The sequence below is a fragment of the Ascaphus truei genome, unplaced genomic scaffold, assembly GCF_040206685.1.
Source record: "Ascaphus truei isolate aAscTru1 unplaced genomic scaffold, aAscTru1.hap1 HAP1_SCAFFOLD_1101, whole genome shotgun sequence".
Lineage (NCBI taxonomy): Eukaryota > Metazoa > Chordata > Amphibia > Anura > Ascaphidae > Ascaphus > Ascaphus truei.
The window spans coordinates 11,187-34,398 of NW_027453967.1; the positions used below are offsets into that span (position 1 = coordinate 11,187).

The 23,212-nt window shown below is 40.0% G+C and overlaps 1 protein-coding gene across 1 annotated transcript in view; it reads right to left on the reverse strand.

The window, feature by feature from the left end:
* Positions 1–8,979: 8,979 nt before the first annotated feature.
* Positions 8,980–23,212, reverse strand: part of LOC142475200 (A disintegrin and metalloproteinase with thrombospondin motifs 19-like) — a gene marked incomplete at its 5' end in the record, with an annotated part of 70,113 nt that continues 55,880 nt past the window's right edge. Inside the window, 2 exons of the mRNA XM_075581175.1 lie at positions 8,980–13,330; positions 15,989–16,166. Of these exons, the coding sequence (XP_075437290.1) occupies positions 13,179–13,330; positions 15,989–16,166 (330 nt within the window). The remainder of the gene's footprint in view (positions 13,331–15,988; positions 16,167–23,212) is intronic.

Sequence of the window (23,212 nt, forward strand, 5' to 3'; positions counted from 1 at the left end):
CTTCACGCCAGCTTTTTCTGGTGTGAGGATTTTGTGATAAAATCACCATTCTAGAGCGGTGATAGATGTTGATAGCCTAATCACTGCTACTAGAATTGCGCAAGTTTATGAACATGCCGAAAATCGGCGATAAGTGGCTTATCACCACTGCCTCTGTGATTTTTTTTATGAGCAATTGTTCTGGCGATTCAGTCTTTTATCGCCCACTTATCACCGCTTACTGAATAGTAGTAGGCATTTTGGGCGATAAGTGCTCGATAAGTGGCTTATGAACGCTTACTGCATAAGCCCCTAAATGCGTTAAAAATACTTTTTGTTGTGTGTGTTCATATTTGAAATCTTCTACAGTTCGATAATTTTTGTATGGCTAAAAGCTAAGGAGCCTCAGAAAGAACTTCTTTCCCATGTACTGTACTGTATACAGTATGAACTCATATTTTTAATCTTCAAATTACAATTACACACACACTTGAAGTACTGTATGGGAATAAAAGAGAGGTTGAATTGCATTTAGATTTTTTTAAACAAATCGAGATCGCCCACTTAAGATTCTCGACGGTATTGTAGATTACACTAAAATGCAATTGTCTGCACTCGATCAAAACACAAGTAAACTCGTGTCTTAACCCTGGAAAATTTCTAGAAATCTCGAACCAACAAGGTGTGTGCAAAGGAATACAACCCGTGAAATGATCGCATAACGGCCGCTGCATCTGTACCTTCTTTAGATTGTATCTACAATTGTGTGCACTCTTAACCATTTACATGTATAGTAGAAGGTAATGTAATGATACAATATACTGTACATGAATTAATTTTATATAACATGGTTTGTATGCAATACAGTATATTTTAGAGATTTTTGTTTCAACATGCTGTGTTTTAATAAATAAGAATTTAGGACAAGAGAGTTTCAATAGGGAAGCACTCATAATTCATCTAAATATAGGATGAGTTGGGAAAATTGCATCTTAGTCTGATGGCTTATGATATTACTTCAACAATACCAATTGGTAGAACCCACCTATAGAAGGCTTGTAATAATTTTATAAAACAATGCAAGAGATCATAAGTATGTATTAAAAAAAAAACATTCATGAATACATATTGGGTCATATTTACTAGCCATGTACTGTACAGTAGGGTTCCATATATGTACAGTATTGAAACACTTTTTTTTATTTACTGGAACTTGCAATCCATCTTTTTTTTATTTTATATATATTCTTTCTATTGTTTTCACATTTTCTATTACAGAAACACGAAGCTAAAAACAGCTCAATAACATCTTGGAACAGTATACAGTTCCATGTCTTCACAAAGACACATTTGTTTGACATACGTTTTATCATTTCTCCAATTGTATTGGTGCAAATCATGTGTAGCCCTGATAAACGTTATATTTGTACCTCCAATATTGTTCATATATTTGAAATACAAACACAATACAATGCAATACATTAAACCAGGGGTGAGCAAACTTTTTATGCCAAACCCCCCTTTTTATCCATGAAATTTCTCGGGCTCCCCCTGCCTGATGTAATCAAAATCACATGGAAAAAAAACCTTTATTAAACGGTATACAATGTAAATACAAATATGTCTAAGGACGCAAGTATAGTGCCCGCGACGGAGACGCATGATGTCACCCGTCGCCGCTAGCGAAAGTTGTATTTCGCTTTGTGACGGCGTGGGCGACCAGGCTATTGATTGGTTCAGGGGCTGTCACATGAGGCGAAAGCCCCATAAAAATCAAATATTGAGGGCTTCAAACAATCGCGTCGCCTCGTCGCGCTTACTATAAGCGCACGTGGCGGCAACAACGCATTTGTTTTCAGGCGACGTCGCCAGCACTATAAGCGCAGTCTAAATACTTACATACTTCAATAGCTCGCTCTTGCAAAATTAGGCTGCGTCCACGCTGACGCTGAAAGCGGTGACATCACCAACTCTCCAAGCATGAGCGCAGGGTGTCCTGCATAATTTTGCAAGCGTGAGCGGGGAAGTGTTTTCACTTTTTTTTTCATTATTTCTGTACATTCATAGTATGATTGATATAGTGGCAGCCTACCCTTTTACTTGCAGAGGATCGCAGCGAAGTAGGTTGCCAGCGGAGGAGGGTATGAGCACAGCGCTATTGCAGGGCAGACACCGGAAGGAGGGGCGTTTGACATCACAGCGCTCGGGCGTGCTCCTCCCTCGTACCTCCGAATCACGTGGCCGCCACCTGCACTATTCTGTTTGGTCGGCCGCTTGAGCACATCTTCGGCTGCCCGCGTGCGCACATCATCTTGGCCACCCGCGCACATCTTTTTCGCCTGCGCACCCAGATTACGCCGCACGCGTCTCGCCTAAATAATCTTGCGTCTGTGGAGCCCCACCCTGTTTGTGCACTGCTGCATTCAATCACAACACCCTCCCCCCCCTCCACACACACAACACACACAATCAATCACCATACACTCAAATCAACACACACACACACACACTCAACCCGCCCCCCCCCACACACACACACTCAACTCTCCCCCCCCCCACACACACACACTCAACCCCCCCTCCACACACACACAAACAACCCCACACACACTCAACCCCCCCACACACATACACTCAACCCCCCCTACACACACAACCCCACATACACTCAACCCCCCCCCCCCACACACACCCCCGCCCACACACAACTCACCCCTACACCCGCACAGCTTTGCCCACCCCCAGGTTTCCCCGTACGCAGCCTGCACCCCCCCTACATAATCTTGCGCCCCCCCAAAGAGGCCCTCCCCCCCAGTTTACACACCGCTGCATTAAACAACAATACATTTGTATTAACTGAAAATCTATAGAAAATACCCCAAATAATACAATTAAGAATAACAAAAACATTGCAGGTTTCTCTTATTTTATAATATAATATACTGTAGTACAACATCACTGGCATTTTAGTTTAGTTTTAAGGTTAGGGCTCTCTCCCGAGAACCCTTCTTAGAGCTTCAAAGACTCACATAATCATCAACTCTAGTAACTCTTTACCCCATTTTAAAATTAAATCATTACCCCTGTTTCTTCACACCCGTAAATATTCAATGTTCTTAATGTTCTTAGTTTTTTCCCCATTTATAAAAGAACCTCCTGGCACGTCTTTCCAGATGAGAGAATGCTTTCCTTCTATCATAGTATATGATGGTGAGAATTTCCAACTTCAGCTCTCCTATTTAAGGTGGGTTCTTTTTTGTCCTTTATCTTAGTATGTATTATTATTAGTATATTATTATTACCGTATTATAATAACTACTACTAGGGGTGTTTTTTTCCTAACCCTCAAAGTATCTGAATAATTAGTTTTTAACGTTTTTTGTTATACTATGCTTCATTACACCATTTATATAATTTATAGTTTTATCCCCAACATTTGCTATTATTTCCCACATGTCCACATACAATGTATGAAATCTGCCTTTCTGATTGTACATGTGGGACAATTCCCTTTTTCATCCATAATCCTACATTGCCTTTTGCCATGAGGCTATGTACAGTACGCCCTATTTAGCATTTAAAGATATTCCTCATGTAATGAGGCTGGGCATAATTGCTTACATTTTGTTTCACAATTTCACATAAGGGTCTCGTGTGGGATGATTTCTGGAAAATCTCTTGCCCAGGCTTTAACTTATTTATTCCACTTCTGTGCTGTGGGATTTGTTACTATGGGAGCGTAAAACATTTTACACTTCATTTTGTAAACCATTGGTAAATCAAGCGTCTCTTTCATCTCACCTTTCGACCAGAAATGTGCATTCTTTTTTTTATCAAATCATTTATATAATGCTTTACTTGAAAAAACATATACATATGGTTATTCAGTCACTTTTATCTTGTTTTCAATTGTTCAAAGGTTATAACTTTTTGTTGTTTGTCATCTATAAGATCCCTGATGTGTTTTATTCCTTTTTTTCACGGGTAGTGAACAGTGCATTGTGACAGGGTGGTTTCCGTTTAATAGTTTTGCAGTGAAAACATATTGTAGTTATACCTACTGTGTCTAACAGGGATCATGATAATCTCAGGCTGAGAATGGGCTGAGGTTATTAACCAGCTTTCACCTGGCTCGTTAGCAGGGTTTAAAAGCCTTGATCACAGCAGATGGAGGGCTCTCTGATCCTTTGAAGGATCGGACCCGGGATTGCTGTAGAGAGATCATGCTGCACTGGGACTTTTCACCCCTACCCCAGCAAGGAGGAAGCCGAGAGCCAGAATGTAAACTTATCTGCCACTGACTTTGGTTGTTATAGTTGACAAGGGGCTTAGCCCTCCAACCAATAGTTAGGGACTAACCTTAATAATCAGCACTCCAGATAGGAGCTTGGAATGATTGTTTTTGTTGCTCCCTTATGCTCAATGTAAGATCCTTTTATGCTACCCTGTTTTTGCTGCATCTGGGTTGAGGAAAATCATGAGTTTTTTTTTTTATTGTTTGTGGCATTTTGGCAAAATAAAAGTCTTCATTGATTTTCTCCAAAACTATTGCATATCTCCTACACACATTTTCTAGCTAATCCTTCAAGTTTTTGTGGAAGGTATTTGAATTAAGATAGAAACTCATTGACCAAGGTTGCATGACCTCCATCTCAACCCCTGGGATGGTAAATTAATTTCTGGAAATTTAACCCAATTCTTTCTTTGACATGCTGCTGGTTGTGACAGATCCAATGCGACCATTCTTCCTCTAACTATAGAGGTAAATAAGAATTTTAAATCAGTTAGTGTTAGGACCTGCAATATTTGGTCATGCCTTGAAGTGGCTCACTGGCTTAAAATGCTTTGGCCAAAGGGTTTAACTAAATGACCCTTTTTTCAAGATATATATAGGTATTTCAATGTATATTTATGTCATATTGGATGTAGCTTTGGGCTTCTTTGTTATTTGTTATATACATTTAGCCACGCCCAGTAGCACTCCAATTGATACTTGTGTGTATATATATATATATATATATATATATATATATATATATATATATATATATATAATGTGGTCATTTTTTTTTTTTTTAAAGCTTGCTGGGTATCTGTGTGTTGACATGTTCCTACCGTATGGTATGAAATTTGTGTAAAAGCGGTATTCCGTAAGATATATTGCATATTAGATACCATTTGTTACAAAATTGACATGAGACACAAGTTTGTAGTTGCTTTATGAGCTAAATTAACTTCATTAGATTTCACTCCAGCAGTCTGGAAGAGCTGCGCAGAGAGAAGCTGCATCTTTCTGCACAGCTCTTACAGGCGATCGCCCTGATTTTATTTTTATTGTAATAACATAGGGTTGAAGCAGGGAGCCGATATTAATGCGGTTCAGCTCTGGAGACCCCTAGCTGCAATCCTATTTAGCAAAAATAAATTAAACTCCATCAGATGCAAAACACAAAACCTACAATATCTCGTCACCCTTTCGGTGCGGAAGCAAAATAGGCATGTTTAAGATGCGATTTTCATCTCTGAGCTTTCTGAATAGCAGTTACTGGTCAAAAAAGTTTTGTTACTTTTTGTGCTACCGTAGGGCTTGTCAGCACAAGAGTGATAATGATTCTAAAAAAGCAGTTTACGAGCAATTTTGACATGTTATCACAGCTTTCTGAATAGGTTATAGGCAACATCGCTTGTAAAGTACACTTTACAATCATTAAGTCACTTATCAAAGCCACCTAAATAGGCCTCTTTGCCTTTAACACAAACCTTAAACCGCAAAAGCATAAAAAAAAAAAAACACATACAGTACATGGAAAAGAAAAACATACAACATTTATAGCACATACCTGTAATTTTTCAGGTAAAGTCTGTCATCTTGGAATGTTAGACTTCTGTATTTCTTGTTGTCACATCTTAGAATTTGTATATATATGCAGTAGCTTAATACTATTGGCTCCTCTGACTTAGCTCCTCACTATGGAATCGTAAACCATATCCGTAGATACTGTAGATAACCAGATTGATTTCCATTTCCATATAATTTTAAACTTTTCCCTTTAACGTTTTCTCCCTCTCCCCCCCTAAACTTCATCCTCCCAACAGGAGGATTCAAATTATATTAAATCAACTCGTTAAAGATACAGTATGCATATTAATATATCTGTAATAGGGTCTGTCTTTTGTTGATGAGTCCAGCAGGGACTTGATTTAATTTCAGCAGGAGTTAATTGACCAGTAAACACCTCTCTCATCAAGCAGGCTTAAAAGCCTGCTAGACAGACTGTCTGGAATCTCTAGCACAGGGAGAGTCTGTGCTGCCAGAGAGATCCCAGGGGAAGAGAGACTCTGTTCCAGGCAGTATCAGTCCCTGGAATCTGCCTGAGGGAGCACCCCACAGACACCAACACAAATCCTGGACTGACGTGGAGAGCACCCTGCCTATAGGTATTTCTCTTTGGACTGTGTCAAAGGTTGGCAAGAGGCAAGCCTTCCAGCTCTCATAAAGGAACTGCTGAAATGTTAGTCAGTCCCCAAATGGGGTTAGGCCTGGTTGTTCTTTAATGTTCTAATTTGTTTGCTGGTACAGTATAAAGCTGTTTTCAGTTTTAAAGCTGCTGGCTAACAAGGCCTACATTTATTTTCTCCTCAAACCGTCTCCGGTGTGTTACCCTCTGCGCAGATCTCCTACAATATCTCAGTCAGTCAACTCCTTTTATGTGTCATATCAACTCACTCCTTATCTTAGGCCCTCTCCAGGAGATTCTGGTGCTTTGATTTGGCTGAGGCGGTTGTTCGGTCTCTTCTTTGTTAATATTCTCAGATAATACTCTGCCTCTTTTGGTGAAGATAGTTCCTCATGACCCTCGCTGTTAATTATCCTAGCTTTGTAGGGAACAGGAGTGCAAATGTATGACCTTGCTTGTGCAGATTTATGCAAACTCGTTTCGCCCCTTTATCAGCTCTACAGAAAAGTCCTGAAACATCAGAATTTTCCCTCCATTCTGTTTCATTGGTTGCATTTATATCTACACTTCAACATTCTGTCTCTGTAGTTTAGGCATCTAAATATAACACCCCCTTCCCTCCCACTTGGACTCGCTTACTTCTCATGGCGGGCTTATTATGTGGGCCCGTTCAATTTCAATGGTAGGTGAGAAAAGCTCTAGACCCAACATGGGGCAGGGGGGGAGGGGGGTGGCGAAGGATCTGCTTGGATATACATTGAAAGAGCTTTTCCCCTTCGATATCTTCAGGAGCACCGACCAGTCATAAGTTGCTCTGGAGGGAGAGGTTTTCCAAATCAACCAGTTTTAAGTGCCATTTGTTGTTTTCTTGTGATGGGTGCAATATGTTTCTTAATTTCTTTTACAATATGTCTTCAAATGGTTCTCCTACGCATTTTATGTTGTTCTTGTGTTGAGCTATGTAAGGTATGCTTTGACATCATTTATTATCACTTTTAGATGCAGAGTTTCTGCTGCAAATAGCTCCATAGTTTTGCTTTCACTAGACCATCACTGATTATCCCTCTCGAGTTTCTGGGTTGAGGCTCTACACCATTGCTGCCTCGCCACGTTTATTTACCAACCTCTCTGCTCTCTGCTGCTCCGGTGGCACATTGGCGCCGGTTGAGTCCAGAAATGTGCCCATTAATAATCATGTTTCTTGCAGGTAAGTATGTCTTTCTTCCCACAGGTTTAACAAACTTATTTCTGGAGTGTGCAATTGATTTATTTTTGCATTTTGTTTCACAGAGCTCACATTGTGTGCATGTTACCCCCAGAGCACCATACAGGAAATCCCAGTCAAAGTGTTTCAATAATGGTCATAGTGCAACTTCTTTGTTGGTCATGTGGTTAGTCCCCCAATCCATGTATTGCATCAGTATTTAAGTAATAATCCCCTCAGAACAGGGCATTACTGGCCAATAATGCCCTGGCTGGAAGAGTTGAAGGCCAGAGGCGAAGCGGAGGGACTTTAACCCAGCCAGGGCATTATTGGCCAGTAATGCCCTGTTCTGAGGGGATTATTACTATTATAAGCTAAATGTAGGCTTACCTCATAAATAATAGACACTTTTGAATAGTTAAATAGATTTTTTTATTAAAATAAATAAATAAAAACACACACACACACTCAACACACACACACACACACACACACACACACACACACACACACACACACACACACACACACACACACACACACACACACACACACACACACACACACACACACACACACACACACACACACACACACACACTGCTGCTGCTACACATACAACAGCACAACACACACACTCACAGTGCAGCCACAATAAAAAATGCAGCCACTTACTAAACTTTGCATTTCCCCCCCACCTCTACACACAACACAGCACAACACAGCACCTCTACACACACAACATATACACACACACACACATCATTGCACCTCTATACACAGCACCTCTACACACACACACACATACACACACACACACACACACACACACACACACACACACACACACACACACACACACACACACACACACACACACACACACACACACACACACACTGGAACTCTATACACACACACAGCACCTCTACACAGATATACAACAGAACAGCACACACACACACTGCTACTGACACAATCACACACAAACTGCAGCCACAAAGAAACTGCAGACAGCCACCTACTTCTTTGCAGACCCCCCCCCCCCCCCCCAATTCAACTGAATCTGCTCAGAAAATCTCAGTCAACTTGGGAGGGGGGAGGAGTCAACCCGTGGCTGATATTTACTGACCAATCCCCTGCCCTGTCTCAGAGCTGTTACTTCAGTGTAACCAATCCCCTGCCCTGTCTCAGCTGTTCTGAAAGCTGATTGGCTGGAAATAAACACATTGAAAACTGCACTTTGCAAGCTGCTAAAATTCCGGGCATTACTGATTGGATAATGCCCGGAATTTTAACCAATCAGAGAGCAGGGTTTTCAATAATGCCCGGAATTTTACTGCTTTAGTCTATAATTAATGGTAATATACGGTGTTAGTGCAGTAAACATAATTAATGCTATGAAAGGGGGAAAAATACATTGGGCACAAGTTGTTTCTTAGGTATTTAATATATATCTCAAATCATACAATTCACAAAAATGAAATTTGTTTTTCTAATTGAAAATGTAAAAATGTATCTAGTACAACATCTGAACTCATAAAGAAAATCTTTACACATCCCCAAAAGTTTCACAAAATGGTAATTAGTTTACAGAGAAGTTTACTTAAAAATTCACAAAAAAAGACAAAAAGAAATAACGGCAAGAAGAAATGAACAGAAGAAAAAAACTGCTGCAGATTTATGAAAATTCTGTTTCAATGTTAACATTTAAAGCTAATGGCATGTTTATTTTACTTCTTTTCAAATAAACGGGGTCAAATACAGTGAAATAACTGCCCAGCCATGATCTTAAATAATTGTGTTTACTATTTAACAGTGCAACAGTGATTCAGTGTAAACATTTACAGTGTTTATTTGATCTTGTATTCAAGTTGATGTGAGACCCATCTTACTGTCCTGAGTAGATAGCAGTTGGGGAAGGAAAAAAAACATGATTTAAAAAATCATTTAACTGACCTCTCTACTTGGCGCACTTGAAACAGAAAATGTCCCCTCTCTGTCTGCTTCTGCTCTTGAGTCAGGTATTATCAGGAGTCAGAATCTAGCCACTCTGCATCCTTTGATCAACAGTATCATTTTCCCCCCTCCCTTGGTTCAGTGGTTCTCATCTTTAGCTTCAGAGAATTATTACAGTATACTTCACCAAAAATATGTCCAGGCTTTCATTTCCTGGGGCTAGGATTGAGGTTTGAAAAGTACCGCTACTTTATTTAGTTTAATGTACAATTAAAATAAATGAAGGATGCGCTTCCTTCATTTATTTTAATTGCACATTAATAAAAAAATTATATATTAATTTATATTGTTGAGGTATGGATATACATTATTGTACACCCATACTTTATACAGTCGTTATTACATGGTATACCATACAGTATAAGTAAATGAAAAAAATCATTGTAAAAATGATACAATTCTCAATATTAGAACAAGATTTGCATTAGCTTTTGGTATCGTACAGAAAAATCTCAGTTAGCAGCGCTGCTTAAATAACACACCTTACAGTTTGACTAATGCGCATGTGCAGTGTATTAGAGAACGTATCTCTGAGACATGATCATCTCAGTTAATAGTGCTGCTACTTTGAAGAACAGATGTTGTTTTTGCTGCTCATTATCTTTCCCCGTTAATAAGCACAGAAACAAATGTCTGTTCATTATTTGGAGAACATTACGTTATTTGGTCAAAATTACTGGCGCTCTGAGGATCTACCTCTTGGTTGGGATGCACAAAGATCTATAGAAAATCCTGCCCTTTAACCACAAGGGTAACTATTAACTTAGGTTGCTGTGATGCCTAGTTATAAATAGGACTGAACTACTGTTCACAGAACCAAGGGAATGAAAACTGAGTAAGGCTGTTGCTGATGTATACGGTAAGTATGGATTGAAGCAGAAAAGTAAAAGCTTTTCTGAAGTGAGCTTTCAAGATGGTACAGAGAAAAAAAGGCTAAGATAGCAACTAATAGTTGGAGAAAGACTTAAGATCAGTTCTATGGTACAAACTTTGTAAATGTATCCATTATTTTAATTACCTTTATTTTAGCTTAGAAGATAAAAAAAAAACCACAAGAAATCAACAATTACTTTCTGGCTTAGCACCTTAGCATGTGACCAGGACATTCTGCTATCCCATGCCTCAAAAGCTACAGTACAGTACTCTCATAGTCTCTTTGATAAAGCACCTCCTGTGTGAAACACGTTAGAGTGTTTTTTTAATTATTTTGTACCAATAAATAGAAGTTTTAACTGCTGTTACTTGGCCTGGTTGAGTTTTCTTCGGTTGTGCACTGCCGTTTCGTGTACTGTTCTCCCTACAGTACAGTACAGTGCATATTTTATACTTTACTGTTTTAAAATAAGACATAACAGTGCAGTATGTACTCGCTCTTTGGTATCATTATTTTCATCAGTGGGAGTAGTTTTATGGCGTATCAAGAGTTAGCAAGAACTATTTGACTCAAATCATTATATGTGTAGATTCCTACTTTTCTGCATAATTTCCCCCAATTTCTCATGTATTACTTTAAACCAGGGGTGGCCAACTCCAGTCCTCAAGAGCCACCAACTGGTCAGATTTTCAGGATATCCCTGCTTCAGCACAGGTAATGCAATCAGTGGCTCAGTGAATGACTGAGCCACTGATTGAGCCACATGTGCTAAAGCAGGGATATCCTGAAAACCTCACCTGATGGTGACCCTTGAAGATTGGAGTTGACCGCCGCTGCTTTAAATGCTTCTACCCTGCTTGAGAAAAGTATACCAGTATATTGAATTGACACAGATATTATTCTTGGAAGTTAACAGATATGAAGGACTGAATAGTTAATCTTTTATGAGCTACACCATCTGCTTTATATAATGCCTCTATTATACATCTCAATTGAGTATCTTTACATATAGATTTAGAAATAGGTTGATGAGAAAGCCCATTTTGTGATGGTAATAATTAGCTATACCAGCTTTGTTATTATTTGTTGATTATACCCTAAAAAGTCAGAAACCCTCTTTCTGAAAAATGACATTGTAATATTATACATTCCGAGGAGTTCTGTGCAGCATCCCCACCTTCTATCTCTTTCTTAAACAATTATTCAATCCAGCCGATTTATCATACTGGCCAGTAGCGATTAAGCCTAAATATACACAGTGACGAGAAAAAGTTTGTGAACCACTTAGGATTTTCACACATTTCAAACCTAAAATGTTATTAGATCTTAATCTAAGTCCTAATAATAGATAAAGATAACCTGATTAAATAAATGCCAAAAAAAACATGATACTGATTCAACATTCAATATCCATGTGTGAAAAAGAATAGGAACTTTTAGATTCAGTACCTGTGGCACCCCCTTGAGCAGTAATGACTTCAACTAAGGGCTTCCTGTAACTGCTGATCAGTCTCATATTGGTTTTGAGTAATTTGGGCCAATTCTTCCTTACATAACTGCTTCAACTCAGTGACATTTTGAGGGCTTCCTTGCATGGACAGCTTGCTTCAGGTCCTGCCACAACATTTTAGGTTATAGCTTCAGATGGCATCAATGTTCTTTTTAGGGAGCAGTGGTTTCCTCCTGGCTATTCTTCTATAAACTCTATTCTTGTTCAGTCTTTTTCTTAAAGTTGAGTCATGAAGACTCATATTAGCCAAGATAAGATGGCTTGCAGGTCCATGGATGTTACTCTGAGGTTCTTTGTGACTTTCTGGATGATTTGACGATTTGTTCTTGGAGAGATGTTGATAGTACGACTGCTCCTGGGTAGAGTGATTGGTCTTGAACTTTCTGTATTTGTAAAATATCTGCCTGACAGTGGATTGGTGGAGCCCCAAATCCTTAGAAATGGGTATGTAACACTTTCTAGACTGATGAGCATCAGAGAGTTCTATTGATCGTGGCATGACGTATTTCCATACACCTGTATTGTGGAGACCACCTCAAAAAATGTATAATCTTTATAGAGGGTGGGGCATCCCAAACTAACACATGAAGATCTACCTAATTATTTAAACGCCTGATACTAATTATCCCCTTTCATTTAGATCAAACCAGGGTTTCGCTTACTTTTGCACATACCCTGACTATTAAATACTAATTGTTTGTCTCATTCATACATAATTTTTCTTTCAAAAGGCATAGAACTTGGTTAATCTAAACCCTATGGGATATTTAAGAAAAGACTGGTTTTGATTCAAGAAGGTTATCATGTAAAAACTGTAGAATTTCCGTAATTATCATTGCGGTTCACAAACTCTTTCTCGCAACTGTAGATGTGGACTGGATTTTCATGTAAATTACATCATTCATTGTTGGCAATGAAGGTAGAAAGATGCTCCTGACTAAAAAAAACAAAGTAGGATAAACAAGAGAAAACACTGTGTACATAGCAACTGTGATGCCGAAAACTAAAAAATAAATTATATTGGTTAAATTATATGAAATGTGAAAATATTCTAGTTGTTGTAAATATGCTAGAGTTTGTGTGTTTTTTAAATATACGGAGTATAGAGCTTAGCGCCAACCACCCAAACAATGGTCAACTCCTATGTTGCATTTTTTGAGCATAAAAGTCCCTGCATGTTTCACAGCAGCGCTGGTACCATCTCATGTCCTGGCAGAGGTTTTTCTCACGTATAACTTTGCAATATACTGGCCACTGGTCCTGTAGACATTTGAAGGTTAGAGCAGCTGTACAAAAAGACAAATTAACAGGTATATTTACATACTGGTGAAATGAAAAATAAGCGCAAATAAAATTACTAATAAATCAAATAACACAGATGGTATACTATCCTTAATGAGTGCAGCTCCCAACGTAGAATTCAAACCAAATTCAATCAGCAAACGAAGGAGAAACAGGTGCGCAAATCACATCAGGACATGGGAAGAAATTAGAAACACAAAATAGTGCAATATTGTAAACCCCAACAAATGATTTCAGTGTTGAAAGTTCTACAAAATTTGCACTCACGTGTATAACGTGAAATGAAAGCGTTGTGGTTATTAGAAGTTACCAACTTTTGTCGCCAGATAGGTACTCCAGATCCATAGAGAGGGGGGGAAATCCATATACAAAAAAGGGAAAGCAAAAATAGTATAGTACTGTTTTTAATATTAAAAACACAAAGTATTCCACTTACATAAATGCCTTTGTTTGTGAGCATTCTGACCACCCTGGGTCATATGGTCAGACAAAGATGTTCACAGCAACAGCATCTGGCCGTCACAGCATGCACTGGGCTGAATGAAGTTGTCTTCCACTCTGGATGTCATCAACAAGGGCTTCTTAGTAATCAGTGATTCACCCACCGCGCGTTTCCACTACAAAGTCTTCCTCAGGGGCTAATCCCCTGGTCTGAATGCTCACAAACAAAGGCACTTATGTAAGTGGAATACTTTGTGTTTTTAATATTAAAAACAGTAGTATACTATTTTTGCTTTCCTTTTTTGTATATGGATTTCCCTCCCCTCTCTATGGATCTGGAGTACCTATCTGGAGACAAAAGTTGGTAACTTCTAATAACCACAACGCTTTCATTTCACGTTATACACATGAGTGCAAATTTTATAGAACTTTCAACACTGAAATCATTTGTTAGGTTGACAATATTGCACTATTTTGTGTTTCTAATTTCTTTCCATGTCCTGATATATTTACATACTGTAATTCTGATTTAGTGTATATTAAGAATGCTGTATTAAAGTAACATTTTGTATATTTTCAAATGCATAAAAGTAAGGACAATTGTATTATCAATTACATTTAGAGATAATCCAGTATATAAACTTTACTTTTTCATAAGTGAAGAGGTTCATTTATATTTTTTACTCAGTGTAAGCGAAATCGGAAAAAGAAAAATGTAATAATTATAATGGATCTCTCTTTGTGTATGTTCATTAGCTCAATACATTTTGATGGTGTAGTGCACATATTTCAACTTTCATGGTTAAGCAGTCACTTTGGTCTAATAAAATGAATGTTCATTTTATTAACTTCATATACAGTAATAAGAAGTTGACCTTTAAAACAACAGTCAGCGGGCTTGCACATTTTACAGAGGCAACCCAATAAACCTCATGTCTGTTCTAGATTTATTATGCAGTATAATAATTTTTCGGTCTTTCAGTGATAGGTAATGTTATTTTTAAGGTGTTTAACGAACATTGCATTTTGAATAATGTTATAACCTACTAATCAAAAATAAGTTATGAGGCTGACTAAAGTCATTTAGCAACAGGACAATATAACTTCTGTACAAAGTAGGTGAATCTAAATTTCATTCATCTGGTTTCTTATTAAGGAGGTAAACAAGGTCATTTGACGACAATAGGGATATGAAGATGACATATTATTGTTGCTACACTTATTGTACAATAGTATCCTGCTGTATAACTATATTTTAATGTCAGTAAGAGTGTATGTGCTGTAGTAGCACTGTACATCTAATTTTGCAGGCATAGTAAGTCCCTGACCTGTAGCACAATTTTAGTGCCTGAAGCACAGGAAGGGAAAGTGAATTGCCCAAGGTCACAAGGAGAGCAAACACAGGGATTCAAACCAGGGTTACCCATTACAAAGGCAGTGACATTACCACTGAGCTAGTGTACATCTTCCGGAACATGATCAGTGAAACTATTATTGGCTGCTTCATGTACGCGATTCCTGGTAAAGAGAAGTGTTTAATGAAGCTGAGCTATTCTAACTTCCAGGAATGCTAGAAATAAAATCTTACTACTACATAGGAGTGAGGTTTCATTAAACATTAATCACCTATAGTATTACATATGTAATGTAAATACTGTCTTAAAGACAAAACCCGTGTTTTAAATAAAGGTTTAAAAGAGCTGTTTTAACAGGTTTATTCCATCTGTGACAAAAGTCAATCTAATATGTATATCAAATGTGCTCAATGGTTTATAAAAATAATTATCAAGTGCTACTGTTATCTGCATACTGATAGTTCTTTCTTGTCCTCTTAAAGAAATATAGCTGGCAACATTATGGGTGTGGGCACTGGCATTATGTATTGGAAGTTAAACAGTGTGTATGTATGGAAATAAATGGTAACAGCAGATGCCTTTTAGTATACAGTACTATAGAATAGCAGACGAGGGTTTATGTTGAAAACGTACGTGCTCTACCTACAGTATGTAGGGAAATATTTACATGGCCTGAATGCCCACTGAAAAGATGCTTTCATCTTACTAATTGCAGTCAAAAGTTATAAATCACTTCATAAATGTGCCTTGCTGTCTAAACATTCATAGTAAGGATATTTGCTGGGCATACAGTAAAAGACATTCAATGCATTAACAGTATTTAGTAAAAGTATTTTTTTTCCTTACCAAGTCGTGGTGAAGTTATTTTATTAACATTTATTTTCTCATTACATGCTTGTAGATGACATGGTCTGTATGCTGCTGGTTTTTCAGACGAAAAGCATTCATGTCCATGCCTTCCAGTAATCTTGTGCATGCATTGAATCACTCTAGATTGCATGCCTTTTCCACACGTCACAGAACACTAGGTGCACAATAAAAGAATACAGTTATGAAATAAAACGATATCTGGGATATAAAGTAAATAAGACATATATAATGCATTGCACATGTTAAGGTTTGGGCTTGTCTAAAACATAATCAATCTAAAGAAAACTGCAAAATATTTCTGGTCAGCTTCAATCCAAAATTTTGTTTTAAAGCTGTTGTGAAAATGATTACTGATCAGTGGCTCTAGAAAGATCGAATGGTGAAGCATATGCAGCGTAACCAGTCACAACTTATAGGGACTTATTCAATAAAACAACACTATCACACTGTATTGAAGAAGTCCAATAAGCCCCAAACCAGGCAATGAAATTTGTTAAGAGCAGTAATTTCTGATTTATAATATCTGTGGGCCGGATCCACAAACATCCCATTATTGAAAGCGAACGCATAGTTACATTACAATAACGTGACGTTAGGCCTATGGTAAATTCCACCCATAGTTTTTCCTTGTAATTGCTTTGTGCTAAACAGAGGGAAAATAACATTCGGCGCTGTTTTAGGTAACGTCACATTATGAGCCGTGAAATATCAGAGCTTTTAAATGGCAAGAGAATACTCGTTGTGGATTTTCAGGTACTAGCCGTCTTTAACACGTTGTTCAGGTACTCTACTTGATACATACTGTATATAACCCCCTGTGGGATGAGCTCATACACTTTCACACTGCTCCCTGGCAGGTTTCTCTCCAATGTGCTCTGAACATGTGACTGTGATGGACATGATTGCAGTCAATAATAACAGAAGTGTAAGGACTATAAGGGAGAGGAGCCATGAGGAAGGGGGGGTGGCCATGTTGAATGAGATCTGTGCAGACCTGAGTGCTATCAGGTCCAGGCGAGGTCTGCAGAATGTGCACATGGCAGCTGGAGAGAGAGTTACAGTTCCAGATGGCTACAGTTACAGTTGTGGAGTGAAAGACCAAGTCCTGCAGGAGGGGACCCTCAACGGCTATAAAAGCACAGTGATACCGAAGCACCATTTTCAAGGAACAGGTCTGGAACAGGTTCAGTGCACAATGAGCTCCCACATGTGCCGGCACCATCACAAGCCAACATACCCAGGATTGGGTGGCTACTACAGTACTGAAGCTGATTCACATCCATGCAACGATTATGTAGTAAGCAGATTACAGTGTAATGATCCTCATCTGAGGATCACAAAGTACCAGAGTCAGTAAGATATATAAGTAAACTGGTTGTATTGCCCATACAGTGTCTGTATTCTTCCTGCGACCTCATAATTTACTGGGCCACACGTGGCCTACGGTGAACAGGGACTCTGGTCCCAGCCTCAGCTATAGTTATAAGTTTGAGAGCTAAAAATAAAGGGGTTACACATATACTATAAATAATTTATTTTGCAGGAGATATGTAGCCACTGAAGCGTAGCACCTATAAGCTATATATATATATATAGCTTATATAAAAGACTTCACGTTCTAGATTTCTAACGGGGCCTGTATCGCATGAAGTAGGGGGACCCAAGGCTGCAACCAATGCGGTTCAGCTCAGGAAACCCCCTCCATATGTAAACTAGTATTAAAATGTATATTTATACTGTATGATCGCCTGTAAGAGCCGTGCATGGAGACGCAGCATCTCCATGCAGGTTTTACATTGTGCTATTTTATCTATCAGCTATCATGCTGTAGAATTCACAACACGATAGTAGGGGGAAAAGAAAAACAGGTTGGACTTAACAAAATGCCCTTCACTTGTTAGTGAATCCCGCATATGGCTTCCTTTTTTAAGTACGATCACAAAATGCACACTCGCGCGCAAAAGCTCACTGCTTAGTGAATCGCCACCATTGTGTGAGACACTCCAGCTGGAGCTTGCACCGCATGGAGGCCCGAATCTTAGGTGAGAGGGGATTGCTGTCACAGGCCTCACTGTGTGGACCTGTCTCAGCTAGTCTGCAAGCTACCCCTGGTGTACTGGAGTACCCAAGCAGGTATCACAAGTGCACCAACGGTTCACATCACAGGGGGGTAGCGTTGCCTCACAGTTTGGGTGGGCTTGCTCATGTGGACACCGGCGTACAGGTGCGCAGGGCACCCTCAACACTTTGGGGGACTCACTCAGGGTTGTGGGTGTATTACAAATTACCCTTATATTATTGTTATATGTGTGTCAGTAAATAGAAGATATATATACAGTGCTTGACAAATCACCCAAAAATCTACTCGCCGAACCAAAAAATCTACTCGCCACCTAGTCCCGCCCGCGTGAATAAAATATATAAATTGAATAAATTCCTAGTAAGAACAACATTAGTTTTTGACAAGTTTATTTATTGTATTACATTTTACAACAATTAGTCCTTGTTACGTGTGTGTGTATAAATGTCGGATCTAGAAAAAAAAGTCAGATGTAAATGACTAGTTTCCTGAACCCCTTGACCAGTGTCTGGATGCCCCCGCTTCACAATATCTAAAGCAGCAATCCCACCTGGGATCTTACCTGATCCGCAGTCCCTTCATTCCCGCAATGCTATATTTTGGAGGGGAGGTGTTCCCTACATGTCTTCTGGGTTAGGGGGGATTCCGATGTCTCCTGTGTGAAGCTCGAGAGTCAGATCTGGAAGAAAGCAGTATAGGTTATTTTGGTGTAGGTATAGGGCAGTTAAGATACTGATGGATCCCTAATACCCAAGGCAAGGGAAAAAAAGCCTATAAGCACAAAATATATGTAGAACAAGGGGTTAACAATAACCCCTTGAACCTACAAGGCCGGCCTCACCCCTAGTAAATATAAAACCACACAGCAAGCATAGATAACACATGCACCAAATTGCCTAATACATGCTGATGTCAAATACATATATTATATACATACACCGTAAATGCAGTTGGTATAATCAAGGCAAACCAGGCACAGTACCAAAAAGAGACTGTTATTATGGGATCAACAAAGGTTAACAGTTCACATCAGTTACCATAATCCATGAGACCATCCATGCCACACTGTGATAGTAAAATGTCCAAAGGATAAAGATCTTCCAATTGGGGGTCCATCCGCAGGGGAGTCAGGGAAAAACAAACACCCCAACACGTGTTTCACCCTCGCTTCATCAGGGGGCTTAAAATAATGCATGCTACCAAGGATTTAAATAGCACATTGATTATAATGCCATTCAGCCTGCAGCTGTGCAAAGGTGGAAGTTCGCCTGAGGAAGGTCCCACTCTGAGGACCGAAACGTTGGCTGCCCTGTGTTGTTAATACACTTTGTTTATTCATCTAAACTGCGGTGTGCTGTCTCTTTGTTACCTGGATCCTCCTGGTCACCTCGTGGACGTGACATTGTCCAGTTTTATTACTTATTTGCCATCTCACTTACGGGACTTTCTACATTTGGTAAATCAATACCAAGCGCAGCCATTACTTTGTCATCCTTGCGGGAGCTGTTACAATCTATCCGGTGAGCCCAGTGACGTCGAGTTCTCGCGGGATTGTGATCGGAGACCCATTGCAGTGACGAGGGGCTTGGAGTGGGAAGACACTCCTTACCTCTTCCGGTACACGGAGTGCACCGTGGAAGCTGTTGATTTCCCTCCATATCGGACGAACAAACAAACAAGCAGCTTGTTTCCTGCATTCTGGATGGCGATTGAGTATTACTCATAAATGCTTGTATTCCCATTATGTTTGTGAGTGTGCATTTTTATACATTCAACTCCACATAAATTTTTGTAAACTTTACTACGCTATGAGTGCGCCTGTTTTTTGTTTGTTTATATATATAGCTTTGAGCACAGCCAGGGTTAAGGTGCATACCCAGAAAACCACTCACAGACAGCTGTTTCGACCTTAATGGGTCTCATCAGTGTGGGGTTGATTAACTGGGTATGCAAAGAAGCTAAAGGATAGGCCAACCATAATACTGAGTTAAGTTATGGTGAGTAAAAAAAGTGACAAAAACCCTCCACAGCAAAGCAAATATGCAAATGTAAATACAACTGTATGCTCATCTGCATGTCTTAGGCAGGTATGCAACCCCGCCTTTCCCCATTATCACCCAGCACACAGCACTTGGTTTTTGAAGCAAAAAGTGGCACTGTGTGCTCATTTGCATGTCATTTCCCAGAATCCCTTGCTGCAGTGGAAGTGCTGTATGCTGGGTGATAATGGGGAAAGGCGGGGTTGCAGACCTGCCTAAGACATGCAGATGAGCATACAGTTGTATTTACATTTGCATATTTGCTTTGCTGTGGAGGGTTTTTGTCACTTTTTTTACTCACCATAACTTAACTCAGTATTATATATATATATATATATATATATATATATATATATATATATATATATATATTTATATATATATATATATATATATATATATATATATATATATATAGAGGTATCAGTACCGTGTTAGCCGAGCTTCAATAATCAAAAAAATAAAAAAATAAATAGATGATACCGTTCTGTGGCTAACAAAATGCTTTTATTTGTGCGAGCTTTCGAGATACACTGATCTCTTCTTCCGGCGATGTTACAAACTGTAACATCGCCGGAAGAAGAGATCCGTGTATCTCGAAAGCTCGCACAAATAAAAGCATTTCGTTAGCCACAGAACGGTATCATCTATTTATTTTTTTATTTTTTTGATTATATATATATATATATATATATATATATATATTATATATATATATATATATATATTGTGTGGTATTGTTATTACTGTTTGTATTGGTTCCTATGAGGAGTCATCCCACCAACGCTGTGATCCTTCATAGGGGGAGGTGTGCACTAAGAGAAAGAGAGCTCACCCCAGGCTACCAAGAGTGAAGGGTAAGGCCTCCTGTGAGTGTACAGGTATCAGCAGAACGCAAATTCGCCCGTGGTTTCCCGTTGGCCTAGCGAAAGGGGGCTACATTTGGAGGCACTGCTGAGATTTCAGACCAGGGGTGCCCAAAGTTAGTACAATCCAAATTATGTCGCTGATCATATCATTACCATCCCGGCGGGAGGTCAATGAATGGGCGTTTAAAAGCTACATACTGTAAGGTCCGTCCGCTCGCAGCCCTTACCACCCATGGCTCTCCTCTGCAGTAGGGACTCACGCGCACCCGCTCCTCCCGTTGGAGGCACGCACAGGGCGCGTACCGCCACTGCTCCTGGACCGGCGGGGGCACGCACACGCATGCACCACCGCGACGACCTCCACGAGTACCAGCAAGTCAGCTGGCTAGCGCAGGCACCGCTGCGTGTCCCCGTCGAGGTCGCGCATCGTGGGCGCATGCATCCTCACACAGGACTCCAGCAATTACATTGATGCCTGCACACCTGCCCTGCATCCAGCATCCTCCTACCAGCGCTCCACTTACCTCTGACCTCACTCCTGGGTAAGGTCTCCCATTGGCTCCTTCTAGTATATAGCTTCAGTCAGCCCTGGGCTAATTGCTGAGCATAGTCTGTGGAACAAGAAATAGCGCAAACCCTATAAATAAAATAAATGCAAAAATACAAATTAATATCACCAATGGAGATGCTGCTGGTGTAAGGATTGAACAACCCATCAGAGAACGAAACAGAAGCACTCAAAGCGTTCAGAGAACGAAACAGAAGCACTCAAAGCGCAAAACTTCCACTGGGTTGTATAAGGTGATCACACACGAAATCTGGATGCAGGAACTCCCAGGATGATGTGAAGAGAAACAGAGAAAAATATAGTGCAAAACAATTTAATGAACATAAAATAGAGCAAAGAAGCTCAGGCCACTCACATACTATAGAAGAAAATAGGCGATTTGACCACTCTGGGTCCTGCAGTGCTGTATAGTTGTGTAACTGGAACGTATGGTGTCTCTGTGTATAGACCAACACTTCCTCACGCTGCTTGCTTCCGCATTCAGGTGGCGGGTGACGTCATCAACCTCGACGTCCAAACTTTCACCGATAGCGCCAGTTGTGGTGTAGACAGCGGGTACTTAGGTCACACGATCCAAGGGTCCAGATCAGCACACTACAGATAAACTTGTAGTCCATGGATGGCTCTTGAAATAGCCCTATGAGTTTCGTTCGGATAAGACCAAACTTCCTCAGGGATGTATGAATCTAATGAGTAAAGTCCCGGTTCAAATAGTCCCTACAAGTGTTGGCGTCACGTCGCAGATGGGGGATGGCACATACATCAGAAATACCCTGCAGGTCTCTGGCCTGTAGCCTATGTGAGTCGCAGTCTGACACCAAGTGAACAGAATAACCCTGTCCATAAACTGGAATTCCTGGCGCTCAAGTGGGCTTATCTACACAGGCTCCCCATCGAGGTGCGGACCGACAACAACCTGTTGACATACATCCTGACCTCTGCCAAGTTAGATACCATGTGATGTGCTCCACAAAGGCTTTTGTGCAGCTACCGCCATGTGATGTGCTCCACAGGACAAAGTAGCTTTCTCCGAACTCATAGTGGCGGACTCATTAGAATGGCATTCTAAGGCACTTCCTCCAGCATACTGCCATACAGATGGCATGTCCATAACCCAAGCTCAGATAACTAAGCTGGAAAGAGCTAGTGGTACAACAGATGTGAGACCTGGTGGCTTAAGCCATCCATCGGGCCATCTAAGAAAATAATCCCTCCTTGGTAAAGCGTGTTCCAGCCGCAATGGTTGCTATTCTCATGAGGGAATGGGACAAGTTCCAAATAGACCTCTATCGAGTCATCCCCTATCATAACCACCCCGATAGGAGACAACTACAGTAGTCCTGCCCAGAAGATTGCAGTACCAGGTCCTACAGTCCTGACACGATGAACACAGACACCTGGGGGTGGACAAGCCATTTGGACTCATAAGAGACTGGTTCTTCTGGCCCAGGATGTGGGAATCAGTGGAGTACCATTGCCAGAGGTGTCTGCAATGCATACAGTGGAAAACACTGCCTACATGTGCAACCCCAATGGGCCACCTGAAGAGCTCTGGTCCCATGGACCTAGTCTGTATGGACTTTCTCTGCATCAAGCCAGACTCTAGGGGATGTTCTCATAGTAAAGGATCATTACACCCGGTAC